Here is a 12,237-nt window from a genome sequence, read left to right as displayed (position 1 = left end):
TGAACTCTAGCACCGCAAGAGGCGCAGGCAGAGTCGACGGGGGAGCGGCAGAGTCGACTCACCGCGGTGAAGACACCACAGTAAGTCGATCTAAGTATGTCGACTTCAGCTACGTTATGCACGTAGCTGAAGTTGCGTAACTTAGATTGATCCCCCCTCAGTGTAGACCAGGGCTAAAAGAAATGGTCCATCATCATCTGCCTGTTCTCATGTTGCCTTGCTGAGATGGTGGTCGTGATGGTGCAGGATTAGATAGGTACCAAAAAAGTTATGTTGCTTTAGTTTAGTGAAGGAAAATATATGTGTTTTGTAGATTAAGGAAAATAAATGGGTTTTAGCAGCCATGGGAAGGCTTTGAAAATACAGGGAGAAAAATGTAAGTGGCAAGATAAATTGTAAAAATGCTGCGCTTAAAATGTGACTGATAAGAAAGAGACGCCTCTGATCACCAGGAACGGCACCCTCTAGTTTGCACAATAAAGAAAAGTTGTTCTGTGTTGAATCAGGAGCAACCCCTAACACACCAATGTCATCCCAAAAAAGCAGGCCCAGCCATAAAATCTTGTCTGCTCAAAGCGGCGAAGGGGTCAACCCCAAACTGCCCCAGACTGGTTCTTAACTAAAGGTAGCAACTGGCAAACACATCACTTGTCTGTATAAAAAGTTGAGCTCTTAAAGGGTTCGTTACTAGTACCTGCCTGACCAAGTTGGACCTGCCCACACGGGTTTGGGTACCCCTGGGTCTAGTCCTTCTGTGAGTATTCTGACCAAATGCTCATGCTGTGTGTTGCTGTATGGGTGTTGTAATAGCTTATTATTTAGGCTTTTAGACGTGCTTAGAGCAAGTGTATAAACACCATTTGGCTTTTAAGATTTCATAAACAAATTAACAGTTGACTTGGTGTTGTGGTAATATCCTGCCCTACTACGACTGCTGATAATTCCAGCGGGGGGGGGGACTGCTCCAAGTGTTTGAATATTTGGGATTTCCTTATGTCAGTAAGTTTCAAGTTGTGCCTAGTTCTGGAATATCAACTCCCATTTAATCCGTTTGGTCACAAAAACTTCCAGAGCTGAGAGATCCCTGTAATCCCTCCACTAGAATACAGCAGAAGAGCCTACTCCAAGACAAACCTAGAGGAAATATCCTTTACCTTGGTCAGGCTCCACACCACCGCTTCCCCCATTTTTAATGTCAAACTCCTCATGCAGCGAGCTTTCCAGAGAAGGCCTAAATATTCTGCCTTGAGTATGATACTCTTCCAGCTCAGACTGGAGTTCATCGATCTGGTCTTGCAGCTCCTGAGTAAAAAACACACCAGAATGAAATAGAGCAAGTCACCGGAACAGATATATTGCAACATGACAGGACATTCAGAGTGGTTTATTTTACGAGATCGACTTGCCAAAAATCTTGGAGTAGCCTAAGAACAGCACTAATTATCCTCCCATCTGCAAGACCCATGGCTGTCCTTTTCCAAGTTCCAACACGCACAGGTAACTCCGAGGTGTGTGTTTACTCACTGAGCTATCAGCACATTTATACTGAACGTACACTTTGTATATGAAACATATGAAGCTTTCATACCCTACATTCTGGCCTGCTTCCCATTGGTTGTTACTCAGGATACAACATAAGAACCTTTCAGACGTAATTGTGAACTATCTGCAATCACTCACAGGGGAACCACCCTTCTGCTGTGACCTTGATATGAAAGTTAGAGGCTGTGATGCCCTCACTGCACATTAATTCATTTACCATCTGTTACTTTTGTCCAGTGGCCAACAGGATATCCTGACTCTGCGCCACATACGACGCACTGAGCACACGGCATTGGCGTTTATTGGGGCAAATGAGTACCTGAGCTAGGATGCATGTACGCTAATGCCTGTGCATTTGGAAAATGTCCACCAAATGAACACTGAAATTTCACTCCCCCAACATCCTCCCCAACACCTTCAGAGTTGATGTAACTAGTTCTACAGGGGTTTTGCCTTTAGCTCCCAAATTGCTGGAATCCCAGAATGGTAGCAGAGTGACAGTACTGCTGTGGATTAAATGTCATCTAAAACCAGGGCATTCCCTGTGAAACAAGAAAGCTCAGCCATTCTGCTTTGAATGTTTGCAGCCACAGCAGTCCTTAGAAAGTGGACAAATTAGAGTAGATATTTTGGGGGCACAAATTACAAGAAATCTGAGTCAGGGTGGGTTGATTTAAATAACAGCATTGTAAATCATGATTTAAATCAGCAAGCAGAAAACCTTGATTTAATTTTCATTGTGTTTTGCATTTGTACTTCGTTATTTACCTAAAGAAAGATTGAGTCTGACTGGTTGGTAATCAGTAAAACAACTGAACACAGCCTTTTCGCTACATTTGGCACTTCCTTTTGCTAACCCAGAGGATATACTAGATCTAGAAACTTTTATTTAAGCAGTTGTGTAGCTTAACTTACGTTTATTCAGATTCTTAAATTTTATATTTTTTATTATGTTAGAAAATGATCAATGATGCATCTCTTATTTACTAGATGACTGTTTTCCTGCAATGTGTGGATTGCAGGAAAACAGTCATCTAGTATTCCAGCTCTATTTGAATGGAGATTTAAAATCAACTAAAAATGCACCAAAACGGCATTTTAAATTTAAATATGCTGGATACATAAGAAAAATTGATCAAAACATGTTTTGCATTTAAAACCAACTGATTTATTAAACATAAGGAGTAGTTTTATTTGTAGTTAGCGAATTGAACGGATTGTTTTTGGTCATGTCTTTCAAGATTTTAGAACTAATAGATCTCATCCTCTCACACCTAGTTATTATTCACATATTCGAAGCAAAAAACACACCCAAAAAACAAGCTTTCCTGCTTTTTTAACTCCCAATAGGTTTCTTAACTTGGAATGAGCTATGGGGTTCTCAAACTTCATTGCACCGCAACCCGCTTCCGACGAAAAAGTTATTACATGACCCTGGGTGCGGGGAGAGAGGGCCACAGCCTGAGCCCCACCGCCCCAGGTGGGGATGGAGCTTGGGCTTCAGCTACAGCCCTGGGTCCCAGCAAGTCTAATGTTGGCCCTGGTAGCCCCATTAAAATGGGGTCTGGCCCCACTCTGGGGTCCCAGCCCAGAGTTTGAGAACCACTGAGCTAGTCAATGAACTGAACTAGTTGACTAAACTGAAATGAAGAAAATATTCTCTCTGCACCTGCAGAAGAGGCTGCTGCTGTCAAAAGCTAGCTTAGCATTTCAACAAAGTCTGGTTCCAGATGTTAGCCAGGGACATCCACCAGTTCAGTGAGTTCACTTTTTTTATAGGTTGGCAGCCAACATGTACTGCTTAGTATCGTTTTTTGTGCAGTTTAATTTAAATGATTTCAGTAGATTCTAATATGTTTAGGTCTTAGCATGAGTTGTCAAGTTCAAATTTAATTTCAGATTGCTTTTTCTGTAATCATCATTTATTTAAATTTTAAGAAATCTGATTTTTTTAATGAAAAAAAAAAATCAATTTTCATCCACCCTGGTTTAAATGCATAAGATTTCAGGCAAAAAAAGCTCCCTTTACGTGCAACTGTTCTTTGGCCTGTCTCTTGGGCAGCCAGAGGTGGTAGCGAGTTTCACAATGTGAGACCCAACTTGTTCCAAAGGCCAACAAACAGCCAGAAGGTAACTTTTGCCTGGAGCTATATTAGGACTGGCTAACATGAAAGGCTTCATATCCCAATCTTAATTATCAATCAAGGTACTCCCCTTTGTCATGGTCGTTTTCCTTAAAAAGCAACAGCTAAAAGAGAGGCTTTTAGGTCCAAAGGCTTGCATTGGTCTAACAAGGGGGGGGGCATTACACCTCTACCCTGATATAATGTGACCCGATATAACACAAATTCGGATATAACGCTGTAAAGCAGCGCTCTGGGGGGCGGGGCTGCGCGCTCCGGCGGATCAGCGTGTCAGGCTCCGACACGCTGCTCTGAGCGGCATGTTAAGGGTGCTGGGTTGGGGCCGAAGGGTTGGATAAGGGGCAGAGGGTCTCGGGGGGCGGTCAGGGGACAGGGAGCATGGGGGGGTTGGATGGTTTGGAGGTTCTGGGGGCGGGGTGGTCAGGGGACAGGGATAGGGTGTGGGAGGCCTGGGGGTGATTAGGGATGGGGGTCTCTGGAGGGGGCGGTCAGGGGACAAGGAGCGGGGGGCTTAGATAGGGGTGGGGTCTTGGGAGGGGTGATTGGGGCAGGGGGTCTCAGGAGGAAGTAGTCAGGGGAGAAGGAGTGGGGGTTCTGAGGGGTTAGTCAGGGGGCGGGAAGTAGGTGGAGGTCGGATAGGGGGTGGGGTCAAGCACGTTTCCTGACTATTAATAACAGAAATGCTCGAGGCCAAAGCAAGTTCGATATAACGCGGTTTCACCTATAACGCGGTAAGATTTTTTGGCTCCTGAGGACAGCGTTATATCGGGGTAGAGGTGTATTTTGTTTATAGAATAGCAAACTCACCTGCATCTTATTAGACATGGCTCTCGATTCCTAAGAGAATGATGCGTTAAGTACAGAACTGAGATCCAGTACTGAAGTTGGTGTCTCCCACCCTTTGATTCACTCACCCTGCACTGCTGTTCATACTCGTTTTTCATTTGTACCAATCTCTCCTCCTGCAGGAAAAACTCAGCACTGCTGGGATCAAGGTCGCCAAACTACAACACAGGATGAAAACAATCTAGTTAATCCTCCACTGTGAATAATCCTGGTGCAGAATTCAAGGCCAGGCCTCAATTCCCAAGCATCCCAGTCAGGCTGTGTTTTATTTATTTATATAGAAAATACTGTCAGAAGGGACAGACAGCAAGAGATCAAAACAATTTCCTAGGCAACAGACCAGCTGTTATTTCACAGTCCCCGCATGCTCATTTCACTAACTTCGGTTCCAGTGGGTATTTTTATTTTTAGCCAATAATATATAATGCAACTATAAAAGTAACTATCCCGAAAGGGTAACCTGTTTAAATGTAGGAATCGTTTATTGGATTAGAGGCACAGAAAATTCTACACCGTTACATCTTTTAAGAACATTGACAAATGTGAAATGACCAAAAGAGGATCCAATCCTAAATTACGGTGCAGGTTATTATAACATGGCCACCCAGCTAATTTGTTCACCCCAATTTTTAGCTCAGATTTAAGAGTGCAAGGGCTCCTAATGTCATGTCTTTATCTAAGGCAGGATCCCATGTATGTGTGTCTATGTGACTCCTTTTCTGTGATTAGGACCATAGAAAACCAGCTCTGCAGGAAAGAGACGGTTTTCTCTGGGATTTGGAAAATGCTTCGCCCACTTTAGGGCACTATACGAAATAGTAAGTCATTTACTGATAATTTAGGAAAATATAACCTGCAGTAACACTCAGACACAGTTGTCAGAGTAACTAAGGTCCACTGTGATCATGTTCACAGTGAAAGTCTCCTGCTAGCGGTTAAATCAGCATCAGACAGCCACCCTTTAGGAATCTGCTCTCTATTAGAAAGGCACAACGGAAGGAAGGGAGGCTCACCTTCTCGGCCAAGACATTTTCCAAGTTCCTTTGCAGTTTGCTCGTCAGGCTCTCGTACTCTGCCAGCTTCTGTCCAGTCTCCGACAGCTCGCTCTCTAAACGGCTGTTTTCCTAAAGGAGAGGGGATCTTAAAGTTCTGGCCTATTTTTGTTCGTTTTAAAAACTTTCCAAACACTGATACCCAAGAAAGTCCACAGTCAGTCAGGTCAGAAGGTACATTTGGCTTGCCCAGAAGTAGGCCCAAACCTGGATTCCGACACGGATTCTGGTACAAATGTCAGTTACCAACACGAAGTGTGAATCTGTCTGCTGGTAAAAAATGGAAGACTCCTCGTCACACCAAAGTTGCGCACAGGAAGGCCTGGGCCTGCAAGCAGTGTACAAAGCGAAGAGCAACCCCTAGTCCTGTCTTGGGGCTCTTCTCCCTAGTATTCCCTGCATGCATCTGGCCAACAGCTGCCTAGGGAGGAGATGACAACTTTCCAGGCAGACGAGGGGATTGACATCAGCAATATCTTTAAACGCCCTCCTTCCCCACCCCCAGAGCTTGTTTGCGTACAGCCTGCTCACCTTAGTTTGTTTTTTCAACTAGGCAGAAATAAACTAACTATGAAGTTTGAGAGTGAAGAGTTGCCTGATCCAATTGTATTAAGACTAAAACTAGATCATTTATGAGTTTGCTATTTCTAAAAACATTTTGGAAAGGAACCTGAATCTGGGGCCTAAATACTAATGGCCCCAGCTCAAAAAACACAACCCTGCAGTCAGACTGTTTTGAGAATACGGATCCAATTGGAGGATAGGTTTATGGGGGTTTCAGAGCTGTATTTTGATATGTCAAGACCTTAGCAGTAAGAGGTTTCCTCTGCTAGCTGATGGCCAGATGATAAAACAGACAGCTATCAAGCAGAATTTACTCCTGGGGGAATTCTGCACCACTGCGTATGCACAGAATTTATGTTCCCCACAGATTTCTTTGCTTCCCCGCAGAAAAATGGATTTTCTGATGGGGAAGCAAAGGCAACCCACAAGAGCGGTCATGCGACCCTCCCCAGCAGTATGTTTCGGGTGCCCAGGACAGCAGGTAGAGAGGTAAATCACTGTGGGGCGGGGTACAGGACCGGGGAAGACCCGACTGGTGGCTCCTAACCTGTGCCGGGCTCAGCTGCTAGTCCCGGCTGGGCTGGGGAGGACAGGACTTCCTCTTCCCCTGCACAGCATCCGGGGCCGGGTCAGACCCACCCTGAGATTTCTCCCCAGCTGCAGGAAGCTCTGCAACCCCCTTCTCTCCCCACCCACCCCGCTTCCTGCACCCATCACTCCTTAGCTATAGGGGGAGGGATTGCTGTACAGGGAGCTGCTTCCCCATCTGCCCAACCCTCATACCCAGACCCTCCCGCTGAGCCTCACACTCCCGCACTCAGAGCGCCCCCTACCCCGATGAGCCCCACTCCCCCTGCACCTGGACCACCTCAATGAGCCACCCGCATCTGGATCCCCACCCCCAGAGCCCCCTGCCAAGCTCTATCCCTCCCAAACCCAGCCCCCCCCGCTGAGCCCCAACCACCTTCACTTGGACCCCCCTGCAGAGTCCCATTACCATTGCACCCAGAACCCCCCTCCCCCAACAAGCCCCTGTGCATCCAGATCCCCCCGCACCCAGACCCCCCACTGAGCTGCCCGGATCCAGCTTGCCCCACACAGTACCCTCTCAACCCACTTCTGGATCCCCCCCCAACACTAAGCCCCTCCACACTTGGATCCTGCCGGGCTGAACCTGCCCACACCTGGCACGGAGGGGCAGGGCCCTGGAGTGTTTCTGGGGCAGGCCTGTTCCTTGCACTGTGTCAGGGTTGGGTGCAGCCTCACTGCTGAGTCCGTGTCCCGGGGGGGAGCTGCGCAGTGATCTCCCACCTCTGTGCGGCCAGTGGCCTGTGCTCCCCAATGCCATGCTGGAGCCTCCACATTTATTTGACAAATAAAATTGGCAGAATTTTAAAATATCATGTGCACAATTTTTATTTTCTGGCGCACCATTTTTAATTTTTTGGCGCAGAATGCCCTCAGGAGAAAGAATAGCCCATCTGGTGTCTGGGTTGACAGGACATGTACACACTGCAGATCACAGCTGCAGAGTCTGGGACCCTTATGACATCTAGGCAACAGCCTACCCAGGAACGCCTACACCTATACAAATCATGCTGCTAAAGGTAATTTCATCCAGCACAACACACGCAGTCATTAATTCTCGTAACGAGGGCTGAATTAAGTGAGAAAGTTCTGCGACTTCAGCCAGCCCTTTGTTACCTTTAGGGAAAGGGTGAGCCGGTCGCGGACGTAGTTCTCTTCCGTTTTCACCATCTCAATCTCCCGCTCCAGCTCCAATCGCAGTTTGCCAGCCTGCTGCAGGATCTGCTCTCGCTCCTTCCGGAGTTCGTTCTTTAAAGCTGCAGTGCGTTCTTTGTACTCCTCATCCAGCTTCCTATTAACACAAGAGAGGATGGTAAGAAGAATGGGCAAACACCGTTAAAAAGCAAGTCGGGTAGGAACAGTCACACAGAAGCAGTTGGGTCTTACACCAACAACTCCTGGACGAGAAAAAAGACTCCTGGGAGAGAAAGAGATGCACAGATCAGTAGCATACACACCCACCAGCCGTACTGTACAATGCTGAGCGACATGCACATCCCATGCGATGTTCTGCATAGGCCACTCCATTTTTAGGATTAAATTGGATTTCTATCTCACCAATCCAAATCTTAAAGTTAGAATTCAATTAAAATTATATTTGTGGAAAACAAAATGTAACACTTCCTGCCACCCAATCAGGAAGGCAAAATGAGAGCCAGGTGTGAGGACCATGATGCCCAAAAAAAGAGGGAATTGTACAGATGGAACTGGGTTGCACAGAATTTGGAGACCTTTGGTACTGTAGAAATGGGTGGTAGGAAAGAGGAAGACAGGATCAATTTGGGTAAGTCCCCTGAGCCCTTCAGAGCGAGCGAGCGAGCGCACACACACACACACTTCAGCCTGAAGTTTTTCTTTAGAGCCCCACACACGCAGCAAAGCAATTATCTCATTTTTATGTACAACCAATACTGTATACATCTGCAACTACCAAACAAAATGGAGAGACCGGTGTTCTCCGATCACTCCAGCCCCCTTCACGGCAGCGAAGGCGGAAATGCAGGTGGGCTGCCATACCTGAGGTTGTATTCATTCCGGCGCTCTATGGTAGCATGGTGGTCGTCAACTTCCGAGGCCATGAGAGATTTCAGTTTTTCAGCTTTTTCCAAATCTGAGCGCAGCTTCTCTTTTTCTCTCACCACTTGGTCAACTCGCTCCCTATTGAAAGGAAGGAATCCTGGATTATACACCCTTCCCTGGCTCCCCAGCACCCAAACAAGTCACTCACACATCTCCAGGCCTGAGGAATACCCCATTTTCTCCCCCACTATACATCCCTCCTGCCTCCAGGTCATAGCCACCTTCCTCTTGGTGAAAGATCGGATGGGCTTGTCCCATCAGTTCTAGTTCTTCATCAGCGCGGGCACAAGTGCATTGTTGCCTCAACTCTTGCTGGCCAAGACGGACGAGTTTAGGAACTGCTTTGGAGTAGTTTAATTTCCTGTACTGGTGGAGCTGTGCCACTGGGCCAAGCCACCTTCTGTCCCATTCTTTTGTTTTCACCGTTTTGATTACCTCCGTCACCTCACTCTTGTGCTGTACCCACCTGTCAAGTGGATTTGTTTTATTACTCGGTCTCTGTTGGATCGGCTATGTTGGACAGCTCCCTTAAGGGAGCTCAATTTTCAATTTGTTCCATCTCTCTACCCGCAAGTCTCATCCCGGAGCGGCGGTAAAGTAGAGCGGTTGAAGTGTACAGACGAGAGCTTACACCTCAGCGCTTTGGCTGGAGACAGTTCTTTCCTGTCTTTCCTTTCCTTTATTCAAAATCTCTTCCAGTACAAACCCAAATGGCAATGTAGTGAAAGGAGATGTGACTTCCCCCCCCCCCCCAAGCACTGGCAAAGGGATGACTATCATGTAACTGCAGCTCCCATCAGGCCTCACAAATTCACTATACCTGCCACATTGTTGTTGTGGTATTTATCCATAAAGAATGTCTTATAAGGTATCAAATAAAAGCTCGTAGAATGCTGGTCATCACAAGCATTGAGAGATGTATGTATGGGTGTCATGCAAGGAGTTGTGTCTATGTGCTAAAAATGTTTAAACTAGGTAACCAGGCAGGGATGATACACAAGTTTTTCCCCGACAAATAAATGTTGTGGATCTGTCTGCCTAGGCCTCTGAGGTAAATTAAGCACAACACAAGAGGAGATACATTTGCACGTAAGTCAACAGGAAAAGCCAGGTTGACTGGGGGATGTGAAATCAGCTGGGAAGGCACCAGAGACTAAAGCCATAGGGGGGTTGTCTTGTGTTTGGGGAAACAGAAGCAGAAGCAAAAAGATATTTTTCTGATGCATTTCATGAGGAACACTCCTGGAGGAAGGGAGTGATTCATGAAAAATCTGGCTCCTAATTTGACTGAAAATCAGCAAGCTCTGCAAAGGACTCTGAGAAAGAAACCGTTTGAGACAAAGGATTGTAGTCTGCTAAAGTTATGTCTAGACTCTTAGACGCGTATTATACTTTTGTTTTATTCATAACCAGTCCTGTTTCCCCTACCCTTACTCTGTATCACTTAAAAAAAATCCATGTTTGTTAATAAACTTGTCTTTGTTTTATCCTAAGTAGACCTCAGTGCTGTCATATTAAGCAAAGTGTGAATTCTTAGCTGAATCAAACAAGCTGGGGTGTACCCTGCCTCTTTGGAGATAATGAACATGGTCAGTTTCTTTGAGTGTCCAGTAACAGGGCTGGATACTCCAGGCATAGGTACTGGAACTAGGGGTGCTGCAGCACCCCCTGGTTTGAAGTGAATTCTATTAAAAACAGGGTTTACAGTTTGGTTCAATGGCTCACAGCACCCTCACTAGACAAATTGTTCCAGCCCCCCGACTCCAGGGAAACAATCTTCCAGGGGCTCAGGACTTGGAGTGCACCAAGTGTTACCTGTCTAGCAAAGGACAGGCTGGCAGAGTCCGGAGAAGTTTGTCGGGGGTGGCTAACAGACCGGAGTGACAGGGAGCTGCACCCAGTTCAGCACGAGCAAATCTCTTTCGCTGAGGCAGAAGGGTAACAAGGTGTCTCATGGTTCTGAATGCCCTAAGTGTCAGTTTTGTACATCCCGTGTGCTTGCACTGCATGACAAACCCACGTAACACTAGAGAACCGTAACTAGTCATCAGAAGCATTCAAGGCAGCAGGCATCAAATCTCACCCTCCGCGGCACAAGGGCCATAACTATTGACGTATCTTGGCTGTTACTGTTTCCAGCCCTTTAGGAACAAGCAAGAGAGATGCTTTCTTGTGGTTTTGGTTTTTCGGAAGTCTGAGAGCGCTTTCCTGTGAGGCTTTGCTTCCACTGAGGTATGTCGCTTCTCAGACTCGCAATACTCGGGCTAATGAGAAATTCGGAGGTGCTGACAAAATACCCTCCGGTGCTTCACAAGAGGTACAAGTTTTCACACCATTTTAGGGAGATGTTCTCTGAATTGTGGAGTAAGCAAACAGTATCTAAACTCCTGCCCAGCCACATAACTAGGACACATGGGAGATCTGACGGAGACTGAAACCCTGCCAACTTACAGTAAATGTCTGATCTCCATTTTGAAGCTGGCCAAGGCGGCCTGATGGGTTCCATTCTTGGTTATCAGGAGCTCATTTTCTAATGCCAGAGTCAGCTCCGTCAGGTTGACCTTCCCATCCAGGCTAAAATCCAAGGCCTGTAAAACAGAACCAAGTCAGCACAACAGGGCTAACTTCCCTTCTCCTGTAGAAGCTTAAAATGAAGGTGACAACAGAAAGCTGGAGAGGCCTAGAAGTAGCCTGCGCTTGGTGGTGAATCTGTTCTGAATGGCATCTCCACAGGGCTATGGAAATGTAGCCTCTCAACTCCCTCCCAAAATTAAATCCATGCTGTGGCAAAGGGGAAGGAGAGAGGCACAATTTCCAATCAGACACACAGTCAATCAAGTGCACACATGACAGAAGTGGCAGATGCATGTTTGTTTGTTTACTGTAGGTCTCAGCTAAACTGCATTTGTTTTTAATTTAAATGTGGCGAGATGGATGATTGAAAATGATCTTCTCAAACATTAAAAAAAGTCTTGCAATAAAGACAACTAGAGAGGTAGGATAATTTGTGCATGACCCCTTAGCTTCAATTAACTTGTGTATTTTATAGTAAAAACCTCACCTTAATTAGATCACAAAAAACCCTCACCTTAATTAGATCACAAAGCCCATTGCTAGTAATTACAATGGTGGAAGCCTTTGATGGGCCTCTAGTTACACTTTGTTTTACCATACTTAAAATTATAAAAAACACTGTGTGTAAAGATGACAGAAATCACATGTTAATGCTAATAAAACCAGACAGGGAAAAAGCTAAAAAATAAAGTAATCAAGCAGCAAATGAAAGAGAAATTAAGGAGCTACATTTCTCAAATGCCAGTCTGGCTAAAACGAAAACGGCTGTGAATTTTTAGAGTAGGACTTGCTTGAGCCCAAACTGCATTTCCTTGCCTAGGGCTGATAGCAGAGTTTTGGTGCAAGTG

At 46.0% G+C, this 12,237-nt stretch overlaps 1 protein-coding gene across 1 annotated transcript in view; it reads right to left on the bottom strand.

Annotated features, from left to right (window-relative positions):
• NIN (ninein) overlaps positions 1-12,237 on the bottom strand; it is a 103,595-nt gene that overhangs the window by 34,729 nt on the left and 56,629 nt on the right. The window contains exons 9-14 of the mRNA XM_026654192.2: positions 11,267-11,403; positions 8,753-8,893; positions 7,853-8,027; positions 5,546-5,656; positions 4,601-4,690; positions 1,155-1,302 (exon numbers count right to left, since the gene is read on the bottom strand). Coding sequence (XP_026509977.1) covers positions 1,155-1,302; positions 4,601-4,690; positions 5,546-5,656; positions 7,853-8,027; positions 8,753-8,893; positions 11,267-11,403 — 802 coding nt within the window. The remainder of the gene's footprint in view (positions 1-1,154; positions 1,303-4,600; positions 4,691-5,545; positions 5,657-7,852; positions 8,028-8,752; positions 8,894-11,266; positions 11,404-12,237) is intronic.

The sequence above is a fragment of the Terrapene carolina genome, unplaced genomic scaffold (assembly GCF_002925995.2).
Source record: "Terrapene carolina triunguis isolate 2854851 unplaced genomic scaffold, T_m_triunguis-2.0 Scaffold189, whole genome shotgun sequence".
In the NCBI taxonomy this organism is placed as follows: domain Eukaryota; kingdom Metazoa; phylum Chordata; order Testudines; family Emydidae; genus Terrapene; species Terrapene triunguis.
This window is presented reverse-complemented; position numbering and strand designations above follow the sequence as displayed.